This window comes from Cololabis saira, chromosome 4 (assembly GCF_033807715.1).
Source record: "Cololabis saira isolate AMF1-May2022 chromosome 4, fColSai1.1, whole genome shotgun sequence".
NCBI lineage: Eukaryota > Metazoa > Chordata > Actinopteri > Beloniformes > Belonidae > Cololabis > Cololabis saira.
The window spans coordinates 47,831,473-47,850,715 of NC_084590.1; the positions used below are offsets into that span (position 1 = coordinate 47,831,473).

Genomic DNA, 19,243 nt, shown 5'->3' on the forward strand with positions numbered 1-19,243 from the left:
ATCTTCGGTTTAGCAGATACCCGGCTACGTGTGTACGGGTTCTGCACAGTCAGATGGGGCAGAGCTGTGGAGACTGCTCCCTGCTGCTATGTCATATGACGCGGTGTTCGAAAAAAAAAGCGTTTGTAGGAGCTTTGCTAAAATCAGCCACTTTTTCCTCTGAATACGTGCCCTTATGTCTTGTAAAACATATTAAATCCTACATTAACTTCTCACATAGTCATTTTCACATAAGGTCAGGTATAATTTTTGAAAAAACCCTAACCTGCAATATGCTCTTTAAAGGAGCTTGAGGCCGGATTGTGGCAGGATTTATGAAAAAAATCCGTATACATTTTAAGTTTTCTAGTAATAATGTCAGATGAAGCGTTCCAAACCCAAAAGAATGATTCCTCTAGCGTATCTCTCCTTTGCCTTGAACAGGCTGTGTGCTGCAAAATGTGCTGCAATTCGGTCCCGAATTTCCCGCGCTGGGCTGCGGATGTGACGTCACATGACGCTGCATGTGCGTTCTCCCTGTTCTCCCGTGCCGGCTTTACTGTTGGCTGCAGTACCCCCGACGGCCGTCGTGGTGAAGGGTGGCGCTAGAGAGTCTCATTTCTTAAAAGGAGCCTCAAGCTCCTTTAAGGAGAAGCAAAACATGCTCAGTAAGGTACTTTATATTGCAGGCAACATAGAAATGTTTGCATGTAAATTATTAGATCATGATCAAATGAAAAGCACAATAGTACATAAGCATTGAAGTTGTGTATGTTACCCCTCAGAGCCACCAAACACATGCCGCTCCTTCATAAAATGAGGACTTAAGAAGAGCAGAGGAGTTTGTGCTTCTCATGCAAAAGCATTACACCTTTATTATTGCAGATAATAAATACTTCTCTTCAAACAGGCCAGTTTCCCCAGGCCTTGAAAACTGCAGTAATAAAACCTCTTCTAAAAAAATCTAATCTGGATGCTACAACACTTAGTAACTATAGGCCAATATCAAATCTGCCATTTTTGGGGAAAATCATTGAAAAGGTCGTTTTCCAGCAAATCCATGCTTTTATGATGGAAAACAACCTCTTTAATGTATTTCAGTCTGGATTTCGGCCACACCACAGCACTGAGACTGTACTCATCAAAGTCTTAAATGATATTCATCTGAATAATGATGCAGGCAAATCCTCTGTTCTGGTATTATTGGATCTGAGTGCTGCATTCGACACAGTTGATCATAACATTCTTCTCAGCAGACTGGAAAAGTGGGTGGGACTTACCGGCACTGTGCTTCAATGGTTTAAATCTTACTTGCATGATAGGGCCTTCTTTGTGTCAATTGGAAACCATGAGTCTGAGAGAACCAAGATCACATGTGGGGTTCCTCAAGGGTCCATTCTCGGACCACTTCTATTCAACATCTATATGCTACCCCTAGCTCAGATTATGGAACATCACAACATTTCCTACCATACTTATGCCGATGACACACAGCTCTATATTTCAGTGTCACCACATGACTACAGTCCCCTGATCTCATTGAGTAACTGTGTTCACCAAATCAATGAGTGGATGTGCCAGAATTTTCTCCAGCTAAATGCAGAAAAGACAGAGGTGATCATTTTTGGCCCTAAAAATGAAAGGGAAAGATCAGCGCTCACCTTGGCTCAATGTCATTGACAGCTACGAATCAAGCCAGAAATCTTGGTGTAATTATTGACTCAGACCTGAACTTCAACAGCCATCTAAAGTTTATCACTAAATCTGCCTATTACCACCTAAAAAACATTGCTAGAATTAAGGGTATTTTGTCTAAATAAGACATGGAAAAGCTTATTCATGCATTCATTTTCAGTAGGTTGGATTATTGCAATGGCATCTTTACAGGCCTTAACAAGAAATCTATCAGGCAGCTGCAGCTGATCCAGAACGCTGCCGCCAGAGTCCTTACAAACACCAGGAAACTGGACCATATTACACCGGTCATGAAATCACTACACTGGCTTCCAGTGAGTCAAAGGATAGAGTTTAAAATCTTACTGCTGGTCTACAAAGCACTGAATGGTCTTGGACCAGAATACATGGTTGATCTTAGGGGTGGGCGATATGACCTAAAATGAATATCACGGTATTTTTCATCTTTTGAACGGTGACGGTATAATATCACGGTATTTTTTGGTACGTTTTGGGAGGAGTAGCCTGTCCTGTCCCTTTATGTGAATAAGGTTAATATTTTTATAATATAATAAGTAAATGCTAGTATCCTTATCAAAAAGAGACATGGGAGAGTATTATGCATTCTCAACATATTTATTTGGCAAAAAACCTAAAGATCTCATATATATGGGCTGGTTGGACAGCGGGTGGTGGAAAATTTCCCTTAATTTTAAATCCAAAACTTGACAGGTTTATGCCATGAGTATTCATATACAGTAATCCCTTGTTTTCCGAGAGGGTTACGTTCCAAAAAGAACCCGTGATAAGTGATATTCACATAGTAGCAACCCTTTTTTTTTTAATAATTATTATACAAAGCTTCAGATTGCGGAGATCAGCACCGCCTCGCACGTATTTCCCTGCTCTTCTGAGCTGCTGCATCCCGACTCGCGCTGTAGCGTCTTTTTCTTCTAAAGCCCGCGGTACAGGTGTGTTTTTTCAAGAGAAGAACATGGTTATGGGTATTTTTTTGTCACTCTTTTTTTCTTCTGGGCAAAAAGATTCTTTTAAACCGACATTCATTAATTGTTTCTCCATGTTGAAGTGGGTGACTGGTATTCCGGCAGGTTGAAACAGCGCTCTGCGCTCCGCTGCCATCAAAGACCCGCCCCGCTCTACTTCTGATTGGCTAGTGTTAGTTTGGTTGAGCCAGAGCTGCTTTCCTCTCATTCCATTGGTAGATGAACTCTGTTGACTCAAACTTTTTTTTTCTCTCAAACCTTTTTTTTTTTTTTTTTTTTTTAAAGCAGTCAAACTCGCACGCCGAGAAAAAAAACTCTGTACGCCGGAGATCCGGCACGGTGCCGGAATACTTTAAGCCCTGTCATTTCTTACTATTCTTGTCGTAAGGTGTAGCAGCAGTAATATATATATATATATATATATATATATATATATATATATATAATAATAATAATAATAATAATAATATAATATAAACGATGCCTGCAGTGAAAGCTGTTTAGTCTTGGGACGTGCTCCGCTGGTGCTGCTCAGCAGCTCCAGCGGAGCAGCGGTCCCAGCGGGACCAGCTGCTGGTCCCACTTGCGCTCGTTTTGGCCCGGGTTGCCTCTTCATATTCACGGGCGTGCGTGTTTTTTAAGTGATGAAACAGGTTGCTTGTGTTTCCACCTCTTGCTGTCACAACACAGCGGCAAACCTTGCATATCACCGACGTTTTTAATGCCTTATTTAGGCTTATTATTTTATAATTGATTTATTACGGTATTGACGGTATTGCAAAATCCATGTCGTGGCGCAGTGTCACACCGGTGATGACTATGACACCGGTGTACCGCCCACCCCTAGTTGATCTGTTAGTTCCCTATGAAGCTCCCAGACCCCTTAGGTCTTCTGGATCGGGTTTGTTGTGTGTCCCAAGAACCAGAACCAAGCAAGGTGAGGCAGCGTTCAGTTATTCTGCTCCTCACCGGTGGAACAAACTTCCTGTAGACCTGAGGTCTGCTCCAACTGTCAGCTCCTTTTAAATCAGGGTTAAAAACATTACTGTTTACTGAAGTGTACTCTTAAATTAAACTTACCTGCTGTACTCTACTGCCCTTATTTTTAACAGCTTGTGCTTTTTATTATTTTACTTCTTTTCTTATTCTTACCTATTTGTTATTATGTCTTGCCGCTTTTAATGTCAATGTAAAGCACTTTGAATTACCTTGTGTTGAATTGTGTATATAAATAAATTTGCCTTGCCTTGCCTTACACTGGCAGTCTCCAGTGACAAAAGTGTGACCTATGGTGAGATTTTACCCATCCTGCAAAGGCTACAGCAACACTACACCGTGCAGGAAGAGGACTCTGCCTTGGTTGTATTTGTCACTGGCTCACTGGCTTTATTTTTGACTGCTCAGTTCATATATTTTTTAAAAAGGACAATTTTATTTATTTATTTTTTTATTTTATTTTTTTCTTTTAGAAACATTTTGTAATCGTGGAATTGCCAGACAATGATGCATGTTGTATTTGTTCATTTCTACGGGAGAATATTTATTTTATATTGGTGATGCTAATCAACTTTTTGTTGTCTCTTTTTTCCCAAATGAGAATTGATAAGGGAATCGATAAAAACCGAATCGTTAAGCAGAATGAAAAATGGTTGGAAGATCTTATCAATACCCGTCCCTATTAATGAAATATTTTGATGGTTTTCGTGTTAGTAGCTTTAAGCATTTACACTTTTGATTTGAAATACTGAGATGTTTCATCTGAAGGTCTCTGGCTGTCAATAACAGCACTTTAGACAGACAGCACTTTATAGAAACTGAAAAGCTTTTCAGAGTCAGCAAACAAGATGATTTAATTCTTCTTCTCTGTCCTTACAGAAACATAGAGGCAAAGAGAAAACCACAAGTTATCGCTGTGATCACTGCAAGAAAGTCCTCACCACTTCATCAGGTCTGAGAAAACATAAAATGACTCACACTGGAGATAAACCGTTCACTTGTGATCAGTGTGGAGCAGCTTTTACCAGACAAGATAATCTAAGGACTCACCAACGTATTCACACTGGAGATAAACCGTTCACTTGTGATCAGTGTGGAGCAGCTTTTACCAGAGGAGATAATCTAAGGAATCACCAACGTATTCACACTGGAGATAAACCGTTCACTTGTGATCATTGTGGAGCAGCTTTTACCCAACAAGGTAGTCTAAGGACTCACCAACTTATTCACACTGGAGATAAACCGTTCACTTGTGATCAGTGTGGGGCAGCTTTTACCACATCAAGTGATTTAAGGACTCACCAACGTATTCACACTGGAGATAAACCGTTCAGATGTGAACAGTGTGGAGCAGCTTTTACCACATCAAGTCAGCTAAAGATTCACCAACGTATTCACACTGGAGATAAACCGTTTACTTGTGATCAGTGTGGAGCAGCTTTTACCCAACAAGGTAGTCTAATCATTCACCAACGTATTCACACTGGAGATAAACCGTTCAGATGTGAACAGTGTGGAGCAGCTTTTACCCAACGAGGTAATCTCAGGACTCACAAACGTATTCACACTGGAGATAAACCGTTCACTTGTGATCAGTGTGGAGCAGCTTTTACCCAACAAGGTAATCTCAGGACTCACAAACGTATTCACACTGGAGATAAACCGTTCACTTGTGATCAGTGTGGGGCAGCTTTTACCACATCAAGTTATCTAAATATTCACCAACGTATTCACACTGGAGATAAACCGTTCAGATGTGATCAGTGTGGAGCAGCTTTTACCACGTCAAGTCAGCTAAAGAAGCACAAATGTACTCACACGAGTGATAAACTGTAAAGATGTCATCAGTATGAAGTGCGGAATTGCAAAAAACACCTCAGCACAGCAAAAAAAAAAAGCAAAATAATCAGACGTCATACCAAAACTTGAAAGACTAACATATGATTCCCCCTGGACACCTCCTGGGAAGGTGTTCCTGGCATGTCCCACCAGGAGAAGATCCAGGACACACCGGAGGGAATGTCTTTTGCCTGACCTGGGAACGTCTCTGGATCCCTCCAGAAGAGCTGGAGGAAATGTGTGGGGTGAGGGAAGTCTGGACATCTCTGCTCAGACTGCTGCCCCCGCTAAACAGTCCCACATCAAGTGGATGAATATGGATGGATGGACAAAATCCATATATCTGCAAAAAGCACAACTTTATTGTAACACCATACTGAGATACAGACTGTAATCTAACTATAGTATGAACTATTCCACAAATACTGCATTAGCACATCTCTAATATCTCTGCCTTCCTCCTCTCCACCCCGAGCCACTGCCACCACTGGCTGAAGTGGTGCTGCTGCAGGTACATCCTATGAAGTTTCTTACGTCTTTCCATGACTTTCACACGGATTATGCAGTGGACAGGAAGTCATCACCATTCATTTCACCAGTCGGACATCACAGAAGGCAACCTACTGAATTCATCTTCCACAACCACTCGTGCTCGGTTGACTTTGTGCTTAAACGCAGACTGTTCTGCTGTCAGTCGTCCAGTGTCATGGAATGGTTTCAAGAGCCAGTCCTGCAAAGGATAAGTAGAGTCTCCAAGAAGGAAATACCCAGCAGTCACTGTATATTCCTGATGTGAGCTAGGAAGATGTTCCTCCGACTGGCTAACTCCTGTTTATGTATTATATATGTAATCAACCATTTGTCCTTGAGAGCTGAACTTTCAGGATCGATTCCTCGAATGCTTTGTTAAATTTGCCCCTTTTTAACATTTCTTGATATTTTGATGTTAAATCCACTGTTTTTGGCAATTTCTGAGGTTTTGTCCGTTGGCGACACTCACTGGTGATGCATTGAAGTCCAGTATATGAGGAAACATGACGTCAATAAGTTCACGACCACAAGTGGACATGACAGTCCCCACATCACCAGTGTTGTGCTATGTCTATTGATCATGTGAACTCTGAACTTATAAATGTTTGTGAACATTTTGTGAACGTGTATTTCAACTTTAAAAGTCGGTTCAACCCCGACCAGCCTCCTACAATGGCCGCCTTGTCCAGAACTACAAGACCCGCATGCTTTGCGAGTGGGGGCGGCACCTAAAAGCGCTGCGCATCCAATCACAAGTGAGGTGCTGGTGACGTCAGCCAAGCTGGTTGGTTCGTCCAGCTTGGCCTCGTGCCAAGAGCCCATCAGTATCACACCTTTCCCCCGGCTGGGGCGAGGCAGGAGGCCTGCATCGGACCGGGCCCGCGGAGCCCGCCCGTTGGAGCCGCGGTCTCCGGGAGGCTCCGGCCTCTCACTAAACTCTGTCCTCTTTAAGTTGCAGATCCGAGCTCACGAGCCCACGCGCTCCCGGCCATCAGATCGGGAGATTGCTGCGACTTGAAGCTCCGACTGAAGCCCCCCTTCCCCGCTCCGAGCTCCTGTTGCATCAGGAACCAGGATGTTTTCCTGGACAGACGGCCGGCATCTCGCCCAGCTGTGAGCTGCCTTGCCGGGCCCGGACGGCCGCGCGTCGGCCACCGGCGAGCAGGGACGCACGGCAACGAATGACCGCCCCCCCCCCCCCCGCCTAGGACCGCGTGAGAGCCTCCGTTGATCCGGACACGCCGCTGTCCAAAACGTTCAGAACTGAGATTACTGCATACATCATCATCATCATTGTGTTCGTTATGTTGTAGTCGCCATTTTCTGCCAGTCATTCACGTTTGAAACGCCCGCGTTTGCCATCCGGTCTAGTTGCAAGTGGCGAGGACGCGTCTATCTTTAAAATACCAGAGTCCCGCCATCTTTAAACACTGCAGCCACGTTGTTTGAACCTGTTTTGTTTGATAGTGTTTATTATTGTTTGAGTCCATGCATTTAACTTTCATTTCATTTTTCTTGTTGTTGTTTTTCTTGTTAGTTAATGTTTTTTGTTTATCGTAGTGTGCCATCAGGATTTATTTTGGGTATTTATTTACATCTGCTTTGGTACCCGTATGTAAATAAATTCTGATTGATTTTTAATGAGGAGTTGTTTGTGTTTCATACAATTTTGGTCACACTGACTGTTTGACAGAGACAGTGCCGAACTCTTTAAGAGCCTTCAACATTATTCACCAGGAATAATAGAACCTTCTGGTTATTCTGGTGGAATAATCCCTAATTTACGAGACTGATTTCTGCTGTTAAAAGTTATAATGTTCCTGGTTACGGCACAGGTGGTGCCCCTACGAGGATTATTATCATTTTCATAATTCAATTTGATAAATAGTGGACTTTATTAATTATTAATAATTGTTGAATAAAATGTTAATAACCTCCTGATAACTGGACAGCTAAGCTACCCTGTGGCAAAACACCAGGTAAGTTACACACGAGTGGAACTGCAACAATCTCACAATAAACCACGTGAACATATAAAGGTAGGAGCACAAAGATGTAACCTGTCAATCACAATGTCAGCCTTGGTTCTGTTAGAGGAACCTGCTGATGCAGGATCAGTAGCGAGTCTTCAGGGACCACGTAGACCTGCTGGTCCAGGACTAAGACTGGACCATCAGCTGGTTCAGGTACCAAGAGGATCTTCTGGATCTCTGCCCTGAACTGGACCAGCTGCTCCGGTTCAGACCAACATGATGCTTTCAGCTGGAGCTGCTGACAGGTCGGGCATCTGTCACCATGACGACCGTATGGGACGACTACTCGAGATAAAAGTAATATCCTAAAACATCAATAACTAGGTCTGAGCAGACAAACATTAAAGTTGTCTTTTAAATTAAAACTAACATGTCACTGAAAGGTTGGTTGGTACAAACTGATGTGAATCAGCAATATATGAATAAAGTTTTTATTGAATGTTTGGGCTACTTTCAGAGTCTTATATGGAGTCGGCTGCAGGACTATAGAAAGTGTTAGACCGGTCTCTCCTCCTGCGGCTGCAACAATCCGAGTGGAGGAATCTGATCGTGATGCTTCATGTTTTAAATATGAGTTTATGTTGTTCACACTGTTACACAGAGGTGATCACGAACATCCACAATGCGAACTATGAGACTCAATACACGTGTACATTAGGGCTGTGTTGAAAAAATCGATTTTCCAATTCTAAATCGATTCTCATATTAATTCCTAAAAATCGATTCTTATGTCTAAAGATCGATTTTTTATTTTTTATTATTATTATTTATTTTTTTGTTTTTCCATCATCACATTTTTACCCGGTGAACTTTAATCCCAGTAGTCGGACACACAGTTTGTCATCATGACACTTCTGAAAAATGCCAGGTGCTTCATGGCAATATGTGTGCGTGGTGACAGAATAAATTAGATAAGCTAAAATGATTTGTTTACTGCATGAACTGTTGCAATTTCAAATGGATATTGAAAGGCCTGTTTGAGTTATTTATTTCTTAGTTATTTCACAATAATTATTGTGAAATTATTATTTCACTAATTATTTTACAGTCATATAATTCAGGCAACAGCTAAAAAAAAACATTTTAAATAACACTAAGCCAAATCAATATCGAATCGGATCGAATCAAATCGTGATAATCGATTCTGAATCTTAAGAATCGGAATCGAATCGATTCTTGACATTTGAATCGATACCCAGCCCTAGTGTACATTGGGCTTAATCCATTAGTACTGTATATCGTACGCGTGACAGTAAAACGGAGCAAAGAGCTGTTTTTCATCCCACCAACTTAAGTTTTGGTGTCGGTTCTTAAATTACAAACAAGAAAAAAAAAAGAGTGTAATGATGCACTAACGCTAAATATTAACATTCACAAAACTTTACTGACATAATAAACCCACAACTCTTCACGGAACTGTATGTGCACTCGACTCCACGTTGATTGTGATGTTCAAAGAAACGTGCATGGATTTGGGCGTATGCACAGTTTTGAACATCTGAATTTTTTTTTTGCGTACGCAAGAATTCCACGCACGGACCAACGTTGAAATCCACGCACTCTTTGTAAATGAGCCCCCAGTTGTGCAAATTCTCTCACTTAAAAAGATAAGAGACCTGTAATTTTCATCACAGAGACAGAATGACAAAAAAAAAACAACAGAAAATCACATTGTCTGATTTTTAAAGAATATATTTGCAAATTATAGTGGTGTAGCAGGGCGAGTGCTACGGGGGCCCGACCGACAGGACAGAGAGGATACGGGGTTTCAGTGCAGAACTCCTTTATTCTCAAACACCCACACGTGAATAAGCACCTTCTCCAACAGCAGCCTCGCAGGGAGCCCCCTTGCTGCTGTCCAGCCACGCCTTATGAAGGCAGGCAGGGCGGAGAGGTTGATGGGACACACCTGTCCCCAATCAACCTGAGGGGCTGCTCCTCCACCCTGCCACAAGTGGAAAATAGGTATTTGGTCTAAACAAAAGTTCATCTCAATACTAATTATACTATACTAATACTTATACCCTTTGTTGGCAATGACAGAGGTCAAACGTTTTCTGTCAGTCTTCACAAGGTTTCACACACTGTTGCTGGTATTTTGGTCCGTTCCTCCATGCAGATCTCCTCTAGAGCAGTGATGTTTTGGGGCTGTCACTGGAAACATGGACTTTCAACTACCTCCAAAGATTTTCTATGGGGTTGAGATCTGGAGCCTTATGTACTAAGAGTGCGGCGCACAAAAAACGTGCGTTCGCCACTTTCAACGCTCACGGTCGGATGTATAAAGAATGACTTGAACGTAGAAAGCTGCGTTTGGTGTTTTAGGTTTTTTACAGTCACTCACACATTAAGGCTGGTACACACACTTTTCTGAGGTTCTGTCCGTTGGCGACACTCACTGGTGATGCAGTGAATTGCAGAATATGAGGAAACGTGACGTCAACAATAAATTCACGACCACATGAAGGACACGACAGTCCCCAATCACCAAATAAGTGACACACGGGTGGAACTGCACCAATTACATAATCAACCACATGGGGCCTGATTTACTAAGATCCTAAATAAAGAGTACTAAATTGCGTGTGCACTGAAAAAGTTTGCACGTGCTGTTGTGTGTTTTGCGGGTGATCAACTAAGAATGCTTGCGCAATTGATAACAGGTGCAAACCGCAGTATTTAAATGAGCTGTTGCATGTCTTACGGTTTGCGCCATGGAGAGTCTGGATGGAAAGCAGGATAGTCGCAAGCGCAAAATGAAATTTGACGAGTTGGAGTTAGAGATATTAGTGGAAGAGGCAAATAAACACATTCATGAACTACAGCAAAGAAATTTAAACATTACCAAAAGAAACGCAATATGGGAGAAAATCTGCGATAGAATAAATGCAGTTGGTAAGAAAAAAAGAACGGCAGATGAGGTTAAAAGAAGGTGGCAAGATATAAGGCGAAGAACTAAAGAAAAAGTGGCCTTTAATAAAACTTGTGCAACCCTTTTTTAAAGCATGCAGCAGAATAAAGACTCTCTCTCTGCGTATTCTTTGATTTTGGCGATGTCGCCTCCTTGCCACAATAACAGCAGCCATCGGTGCGTAATGCTGGGCAGATTAGCACCTTCCTTTCGAACGTATTAAATACAGACGCAATCACAATCCCCCGCAATTACTTTTAGGCTTGGTAAATCTCATTGCGTGTGGTAAATTAACCTATTTGCATTTTCCCCTCCCAGTATTTAGGGATTTCTGGCGGGTACGCCCCATATTGATTATTCATCAGGGCAAAGGTACTAAATGAACAGCGTGTGCTATTTTGCTCATTTGAGAGGCGCAGTCCTCTTTGCACGCTGTTAGTCGATCAGCTTGCACATTTGGTTTGCGGGTGATGTCAAGTTTGCACACGTTTTTACGCACGCAAACCTTTAGTAAATCAGGCCCATGGTCTGAACATATAAAGGTCGGCACAGGACAACGTAACCTGTGCAAATCACAATGGCAGTACTGCTCGTGGTAGACGACTGCAATAATGGCAGGATCAGGAGGGAGCGCGTCTTCAGGGACCACACTGATTTACTGGCCCACGATGATGACTGGCTGTTCAGCCATTTCAGATTTCCAAGAGCCAACCTCTTGGAACTCTGTGCTGAGTTGGGTCCGAGTTTGGAGAGGCGCACAAGGAGGAGCCACGCACTACCTGTCCCCCTGCAAGTGCTGACCACACTTGGTTTCCTGGCTACCGGGTTCTACCAGCGCGAGTTGGCAGACCAGTCAGGAATAAGCCAGTCCGCACTGAGCCGGGTAATGCCAGCTGTATGGGACGGGATCATCGGCATGTTCGGCAGGTACATCAGATTCCCATATGGTGCAGCTGACCTTGCAAATATTAAAACGCAATTTGCAGCGATTGCCGGTTTCCCTAATATAATCGGTGTGATTGACTGCACACACATTGCAATAAAGGCGCCATCGGTGGATGAATTTGCGTATGTCAATCGCAAAAACTTTCATTCCATCACTGTGCAGATCATATGTGACGCACAGATGCGCTTCATAAATGTTGTGGCAAGGTGGCCTGGCTCGACCCACGACTCCTTCATCCTCACCAACAGCCTGGTGGGGATGAGGCTCCAAGCTGGCAGGGTGCAGGATGGATGGCTCCTTGGTAAGTGATCGCTTACAATGTCGACAATAAAGCCACTTCACAGTTCTTCAGTTATTATTTATTGGTTATTTCTATTTTTACATTTTTGTAAAAACCGTTGAGCGTGCGTGTTTTGGCTGCTGCACGACTGAATTTCTCCTCTGGGAGATCAATAAAGTCTTCTACTCTATTCATTAATGTGTCTATTGACAACCCGTCAGGTGACAGCGGCTAAACATTGAAGGGCTGGTTGTTGACCCCCCTCACCAACCCCCAGACTGCCCAAGAACTCGCTTACAACCACGCTCATACAGTACCATCACTAGAGCTGTTGTAGAGTGGGCGATCGGGCAGCTGAAATGTCGTTGGCGCTGTTTGGACAGGAGCGGGGGGATGCTGCTGTACCGCCCCGACAAGGTGGGCCGCACCATTATTGCTTGTGCCACCTTGCACAATCTGGCGCACTGACATGGCGTCCCACTGGCAGAGGTGGAGGAGCCAGCAGACGAGCCAGAGCCAGCACCCCCTTGTGCAACCCCATGCAGCTGCCATTCAGGCCCAACAACGTGTCATTGACACTCATTGAAACTCAGTCAAGGTTAATTTTTTAACATCTTTTATTATTGCACTGATCTGCTCCAGTGTGTCAGCCATGCTTGTATTCAGTTCCTCAATTCCCCGACTGATCCTGTCGTGGATTTCCAGAACCGCCTGCGTCAACATGAGGCCGGTTGGACGGACCTCAGGACCGAAGGCACCGGTGGCGCGGGGTTCCTCAGATGGGAGGGAGGAAGCTGTGACCCCCGAGGTTCCCGGTTTGGCATCATCTGAATAAAATTGTCACAATATCACTTCAGTCATTCGAGTCTATTATCTCAATACAAGCATAAATAAGTTTACTTCACTGTGGGCTATGGTATACTTGAAGGAGTTAATTTACCTTCATGTGGCTGCTCAAATGCGACGGTGTCGCCCTCACTGACAGGTAGGATGACGGTCTCACCCACAATTGCGCACACGCGCTCCTCAAAAGGGGTGAGCACCTCTGTGCCTGCTCCACCACCCGTCATGGCCACACTTGGCCGGTGTGCAGCCGCTCTCCTCTTCACCTCCACCTTTATGTCCGACCACTTCTTTTTTATTTCCTGTGTGCTGCGGTGTTCCGAGCCCACAGCGTTTACGGACGCAGCCACAAGCTCCCACTCGCCTTTTTTCCATTTCGTGTTTATCCCAGAGGACAGGGAGCCAAAACGGACTATCTTCCTGGCCTCCACCTCTGTTAGTAGTGTCTCCAGCTCACACTCCGTGTATTTTCTCTTTTTGCTTGCTTTCGCCATTTCTAAAGTTTATTTGGCCGATTTTCACTTGCTGTTTTATACTCATGATCATGAGTAAGGGCAGAGTTTTGCACTCCCGCATGTGCGCTCAATTCCACGCTGATTGTGATGTACAGAGATACCTGCGTGGATTTGGATGTGCGCAAAGCTTTGTACATCTGAATTTTTGCGTTCTTGTTAATTCCACGCACGGATTCACGTTGAAATCCACGGACTCTTAGTACATAAGGCCCCTGGAGACTGGCTAGGCCACTCAAGGACTTTGAAATGTTTCTTACGAAGCCACTCCTTCGTTGCCCGGGCGATGTGTTTGGATCATCGTCCTGCTGAAAGACCCAGCCACGTTTCATCTTCAATGGCCTGCTGATGGAAGGAGGTTTTCACTCTAAATCTCACCATACATGTCCCATTCATTATTTTCCTTACACGGATCAGTCGTCCTGGTGCTTTTGCAGAAAAACATCCCCAAAGCATGATGTTTCCACCCCCATGCTTCACAGTAGGTAAGATGTTATTTGGATGCAACTCAGCTTTCTTTCTCCAAACAAGTTGTGTTTCTACCAAAAAGTTCTATTTTGGTTTCATCTGACCATGTAACATTCTCCCAGTCCTCTTCTGCATCATCCAAATGCTCTCTAGCAAACTTCAGACGGGCCTGGACCTGTACCGTCTTCAGCAGGGGGAACGTCTGGCCCTGCAGGATCTGAGTCCCTGATCGTAGTGAGTTACTGATGGTTCCTTTGTTACTTTGGTCCCAGCTCTGCAGGTCATTCACTAGGTCCCCGTGTGGTTCTGGGATCTTTACTCACCGTTCTGGTGATCATTTTTACCCCACGGGGGGAGAACTTGCACGGAGCCCCAGATGGAGGGAGATTATCAGTGTCTTGTATTTGTTCTATTTTCTAATAATTCCCACAGTTGATTTCTTCACACCAAGCTGTTACCTATTGCAGATTAATTCTTCCCAGCCTGGTGCAGGTCTACAATTTGGTTTCTCTCGTCTTTTGACAGCTCTTTGGTATTGGCCATAGTGGAGTTTGGCGTGTGACTGTTTGAGGTTGTGGACAGGTGTCTTTCATACTGATAACCAGTTAAAACAGGTGTCTTTTATACAGGTAACAAGTGGAGGACAGAGGAGCCTCTTAAAGAAGACGTTACAGGTCTACCAAAGCCAGAAACCTTGCTTGTTATCTTTTTAAGTGGGAGAACTTGCACAATTGGCTAAATGCTTTTTTGCCCCACTAATGAATGTATGTGTAAATCCACCACCAGGCCTCAGCAGGAGCCGCAACTATTGGGTCAGTGTTGTTTCATTTGTTTTAACATTGTTAAATATCAGGATGCACCAAAAAAGCCAGCAATCACAGACGAGGAAGTAGAGGAAATAAAGAAATCTTTAAACTTCTTGTAAGAAGAAATAGCAAACATCTCCAAACAACTAAAAGTGATAATAAACTTGATGGAAGAAATTAAGGAAATAAAAAGAAAAAACGCTGAAAAGGATAAAGTGATATCCATGTTAGAATGCCGGGTGTCAGAACTTGAACAATACTCCAGGATGAATGACCTGATTGTCAGTGGACTGGACACAAAGCCTCGCTCATATGCCAGGGCCGTATCGAGAGATGAAGAAGTCACCAAGCCTGACTTGGACTCACTGGAGCAGCAGGTGATCACATTCCTGGATAGAAAAGGGATAACTGTGGACAGCAATGATATTGAGGCCTGTCATCCTCTCCCCCGGAGAGATAAAAACACAAACCTGCCATTATTATTCCGCTGGTAAATAGAAAGCAGAAAACAGCACTGCTCAAGCAGGGGCGGAAACTGAGAGGAACAAATGTTTATTTGAACAAACACTTAACAAAGAAAAATGCAGACATTGCCCGACAAGCCCGGTTTTTACGGAAGCAGAACAAGATCAACATGGACATCCAACTGCAAAGTATTTATAAAACCCTGACTGTGTTGTGGGGGCTGATAAGGGGGGGGGGGGCGTTGAGAATGAGGGAGGTGTGGTTATCAGCAAGTGCGTGTGAGCTTCCAACTTCTCCAAGGTCTTCTCCATCTTGCCAATGAGCTCAAAAACCGCTGCTAGCCTGCGATTCTGCTCAAGAATTGCATCCAGCTTGCGGTTTTGCTCCCCCAATGTTAAAATCTGAGTGTTGGTCGCAGAGCTTATCCCCTCAGCCACGCCGGGCAGCTCTCCCCGTGTGGGGGAAATCATGGATGCGCGTGAAACCGTGGACAAGCCCGTGGAGGCTATTGCGCAATTGGCTGAAAGGAACATTAACACTGATGGCATTGGTATGCAAAAGAAGAATGAAAAACATGTTGTAACACTAACTGCTAAGGCTTTTGCTGAAAAGATTGAAAGGTTGCAAAGTATGGAGGATTTTTTGTGCCAAAATTAAATAAATAAATACATCATTAATTAATTAAAATGGGAATTAAATACATCATTAATCAATTAAATGTGTCATTAATTAATCAAAATTAGAATTAAATATGTCATTAATTAATTAAAATACAATTCATTTTAAGTAAAAAAATATATTTATTATTTCAGCATTTAATTAATTAATGACACATTTAATTAATGATTTCGTGTTGCTGCGTGTGAATCATGAAATGTAAAACTGTCAGTTTCACTCGTCAAACTCAGTGGGCGGATTCCAAACACCTCATTGGTTCCCCTGCACATCAAGTCAAGGCAAATCGAATCCACATAATGGATTGTTACAGGGCTTGTGAACCATACATCCATGTTGTGAACACATTACGATAAACTAGGTGGCGATATTCACCTCTACATTGGTTTGGATACTCTACTCCAAAATTTTTACTCTACTCCAAAATTTTTACTCTACTCCAAAAGTTTATTGGCAACCACTGAAGACTCTTCTCTAACCACAAATGTTGGTACAGCAAGGTGTACAAAATGTCAAAATCCTGCCCAGAGCTGCTGAGAGAAGCAGCGAATTTAATTGAAGACGTTCTGAGCAGAACTCCTCCGGCTCCAGCGGCTCCGTCACAGCAGATACCTGCTGCTGCATCACGCAACTCTCTACAACACGCAACTCACAGCTGTCATGTTTAGAAAGGCTCCTCTTCTACCTCCAGTTTCAGACCAAAGCAGTGGATTCCACTAGATTTGCGTTAGTCCCGCCCACTGAGTTTGACGAGTGAAACTGACAGTTTTACATTTCATGATTCACACGCAGCAACACGAAATCATTAATTAAATGTGTCACTAATTAATTAAATGCAGTTTTACATTTCATGATTCACACGCAACACAAAATCATTAATTAAATGTGTCATTAACTAATTAAATGCTGAAATAATAAATATATTTTTTTACTTAAAATGAATTGTATTTAAATTAATTAATGACATATTTAATTCTAATTTTAATTATTTAATGACACATTTAATTAATTAATTATATATTTCATTCCAATTTTAATTCATTAATGATGTATTTATTTATTTAATTTTGGCACAAAAAATCCTCCATAGATAAACAGTTTAGGAGCCAACACTGACCCCTGGGGGACTCCACACTCAATGTCCAAACATTGTGACTGATTTTCTCCCATCTTCACAAATTGTTTCCTGTTCTTTAAGTAGCTTCTAACCCACTGTAATGCACACCCCCTAATCCCATATAGTTCCAGTTTATTGAATAATATTTCATGATTTATTGTATCGAAAGCTTTATTAGATCAATGAATAAACCAACTGCGTATTTCTTTTCATCTATGGAATTTGTGGTTCCTTCAATGAGTTCAGTTAAAGCTTGTGCTGTTGTTCGGGTTTTTTGGAATCCATACTGACTGTCAGATAGTAAATTGTGTTTATCTATGAAATTGTCTAATCTGTTATTAAATAGTTTTTCCAAAATTTTTGAGAATTGTGGGAGAAGAGAAACAGGTCTGTAATTTCTGAAGTGGTGTTTGTCTCCAGTTTTGTACAACGGCAAAACTTTAGCTATTTTCATGCTATTGGGGAATTGACCAGTTTGTAATGATAAGTTAAAAATATGCGTCAGAGGTTTGGAGAAATTAGACTATTTTCATGTCTATTTCATTATAGTCAGTTGATGTTTTGTTTTTGAATTCATTCACAATAATCTCCTTTTACTCCACAGGTTTAAGGAACATTGTGTTAGGATTTGTTTCTATGAGATTATTATTGGATGTCACGGGATCTGGGATTTTTTTTGCTAAATTTGGTCCAACATTTACAAAAAATTTATTAAATTTATTAACCACTTCATCCATGTTATGTATGATCTTATCATTTTCTATAAAATACTGCGGATAATTAATCTGCCTATAGTTATTTCTTATTATGCTGTTTAATATGTTCCATATACCCTTAATGTTATGCTTATTGTTATCTATTAGTTTGTTATAATATTCTTTCTTACAATTTCTCATAATATTAGTTATCTTATTTTTATATTTCTTATATTTATTTTCTGCTTCAATTGTTCTGTGTTTTAGGAATTCTCTATATAATGTATTTTTCTTTTTGCAGGCATTTTACAGTCCCTTTGACATCCACTGATTATCATTATACTTTAGCCTTCTACTATATTGTTTAATTGGACAATTTCTATCATATAGTGATTTAAATGTTCTTAAATATTCATCATATGCTTTATAAATATCATTTTCTTTACATATTAATTCCCAATGATGTGCTATTAGATCGTTTTTAAGTGCAACCATAGACTCTTCTGTCCTAACTCTTCTATGTTGTGGTTTGTTGTTCTGCTTGTTTCTCCCATAGTTGCTGTTATAAACTATAAAGACCGGAAGGTGATCACTGTTGTCATTTATTAATATTCCTCCCACTGTATTATTGTCTATGTCATTTGTAAATATATTATCAATTAATGTGGCACAATGGGACGTGATCCGGCTTGGTCTGGGGATTTTGGGATATATACTAATACTATATAATGTATGAATAAATTCCTCGGTCATTCTATAATTATTTGGATTTAGAAGATCAATATTGAAATCTCCACAGATAAACATGACTTTATGTCTTGTTTTTGTTAAATGTTCTTCTATCCAGTCTTTAAATGTGTCTATATTAGACCCTGGTGTTCTGTATATACAGCTCACAATGACATTTTTCTTTTGTTCCATACATATTTCTATTGTAATACACTCCTTCCTCCTCCGTTTGTTGTTGCAGTTCATGTATTCGTCCAGCAGATGGCGACATTTCCCCGAATCACCGCCCGCCACATGAAGACGCTCTGGGTTCTTTAGTTCTGCTTAGAGTCTCTGTATTTAAATTAAGTGCATGTGAGTGATAGCGTTGCTGAAGAAATGTTTTTCCTGCTTTGATTATCTTCTGTCTTAAAGTGAAATAAAAAGGAAGAGTTTTTCGTTGTTGATGTAATGTCACTTTCCTGCCACTTGATGTCGCTGTGACGGCTCTCCTGCAGCTGCCGGCGGAGCCCAGCGCCTGAAAGGGAGAGGAATCCACTTAATAGGTTTGAATCAAATGTAATGACGTTACATTTGATTCATACTAGATATTTGTATAATTTACTCCATCATTGTATGTTTGTTCCACACTATTGTAAACCTTGTTGGGGTTTGTTTAGCAACATTTGCTAATAAAGTTTTTTACAGAGGTCACGTGGTTCCGGGTTGCGTCATCACAGTTTTTGCAGACGAACTTCTAG

General features: G+C 41.9%; 1 protein-coding gene across 1 annotated transcript in view; it reads left to right on the forward strand.

Moving 5' to 3' along the window:
- LOC133442076 (zinc finger protein 239-like) overlaps positions 1 to 7,629 on the forward strand; it is a 34,403-nt gene extending 26,774 nt beyond the window's left edge. The window contains exon 2 of the mRNA XM_061719988.1: positions 4,533 to 7,629. Within this exon, the coding sequence (XP_061575972.1) occupies positions 4,533 to 5,489 (957 nt within the window). The 3' untranslated portion in view covers positions 5,490 to 7,629. The remainder of the gene's footprint in view (positions 1 to 4,532) is intronic.
- The last annotated feature ends 11,614 nt before the right edge of the window (positions 7,630 to 19,243 follow it).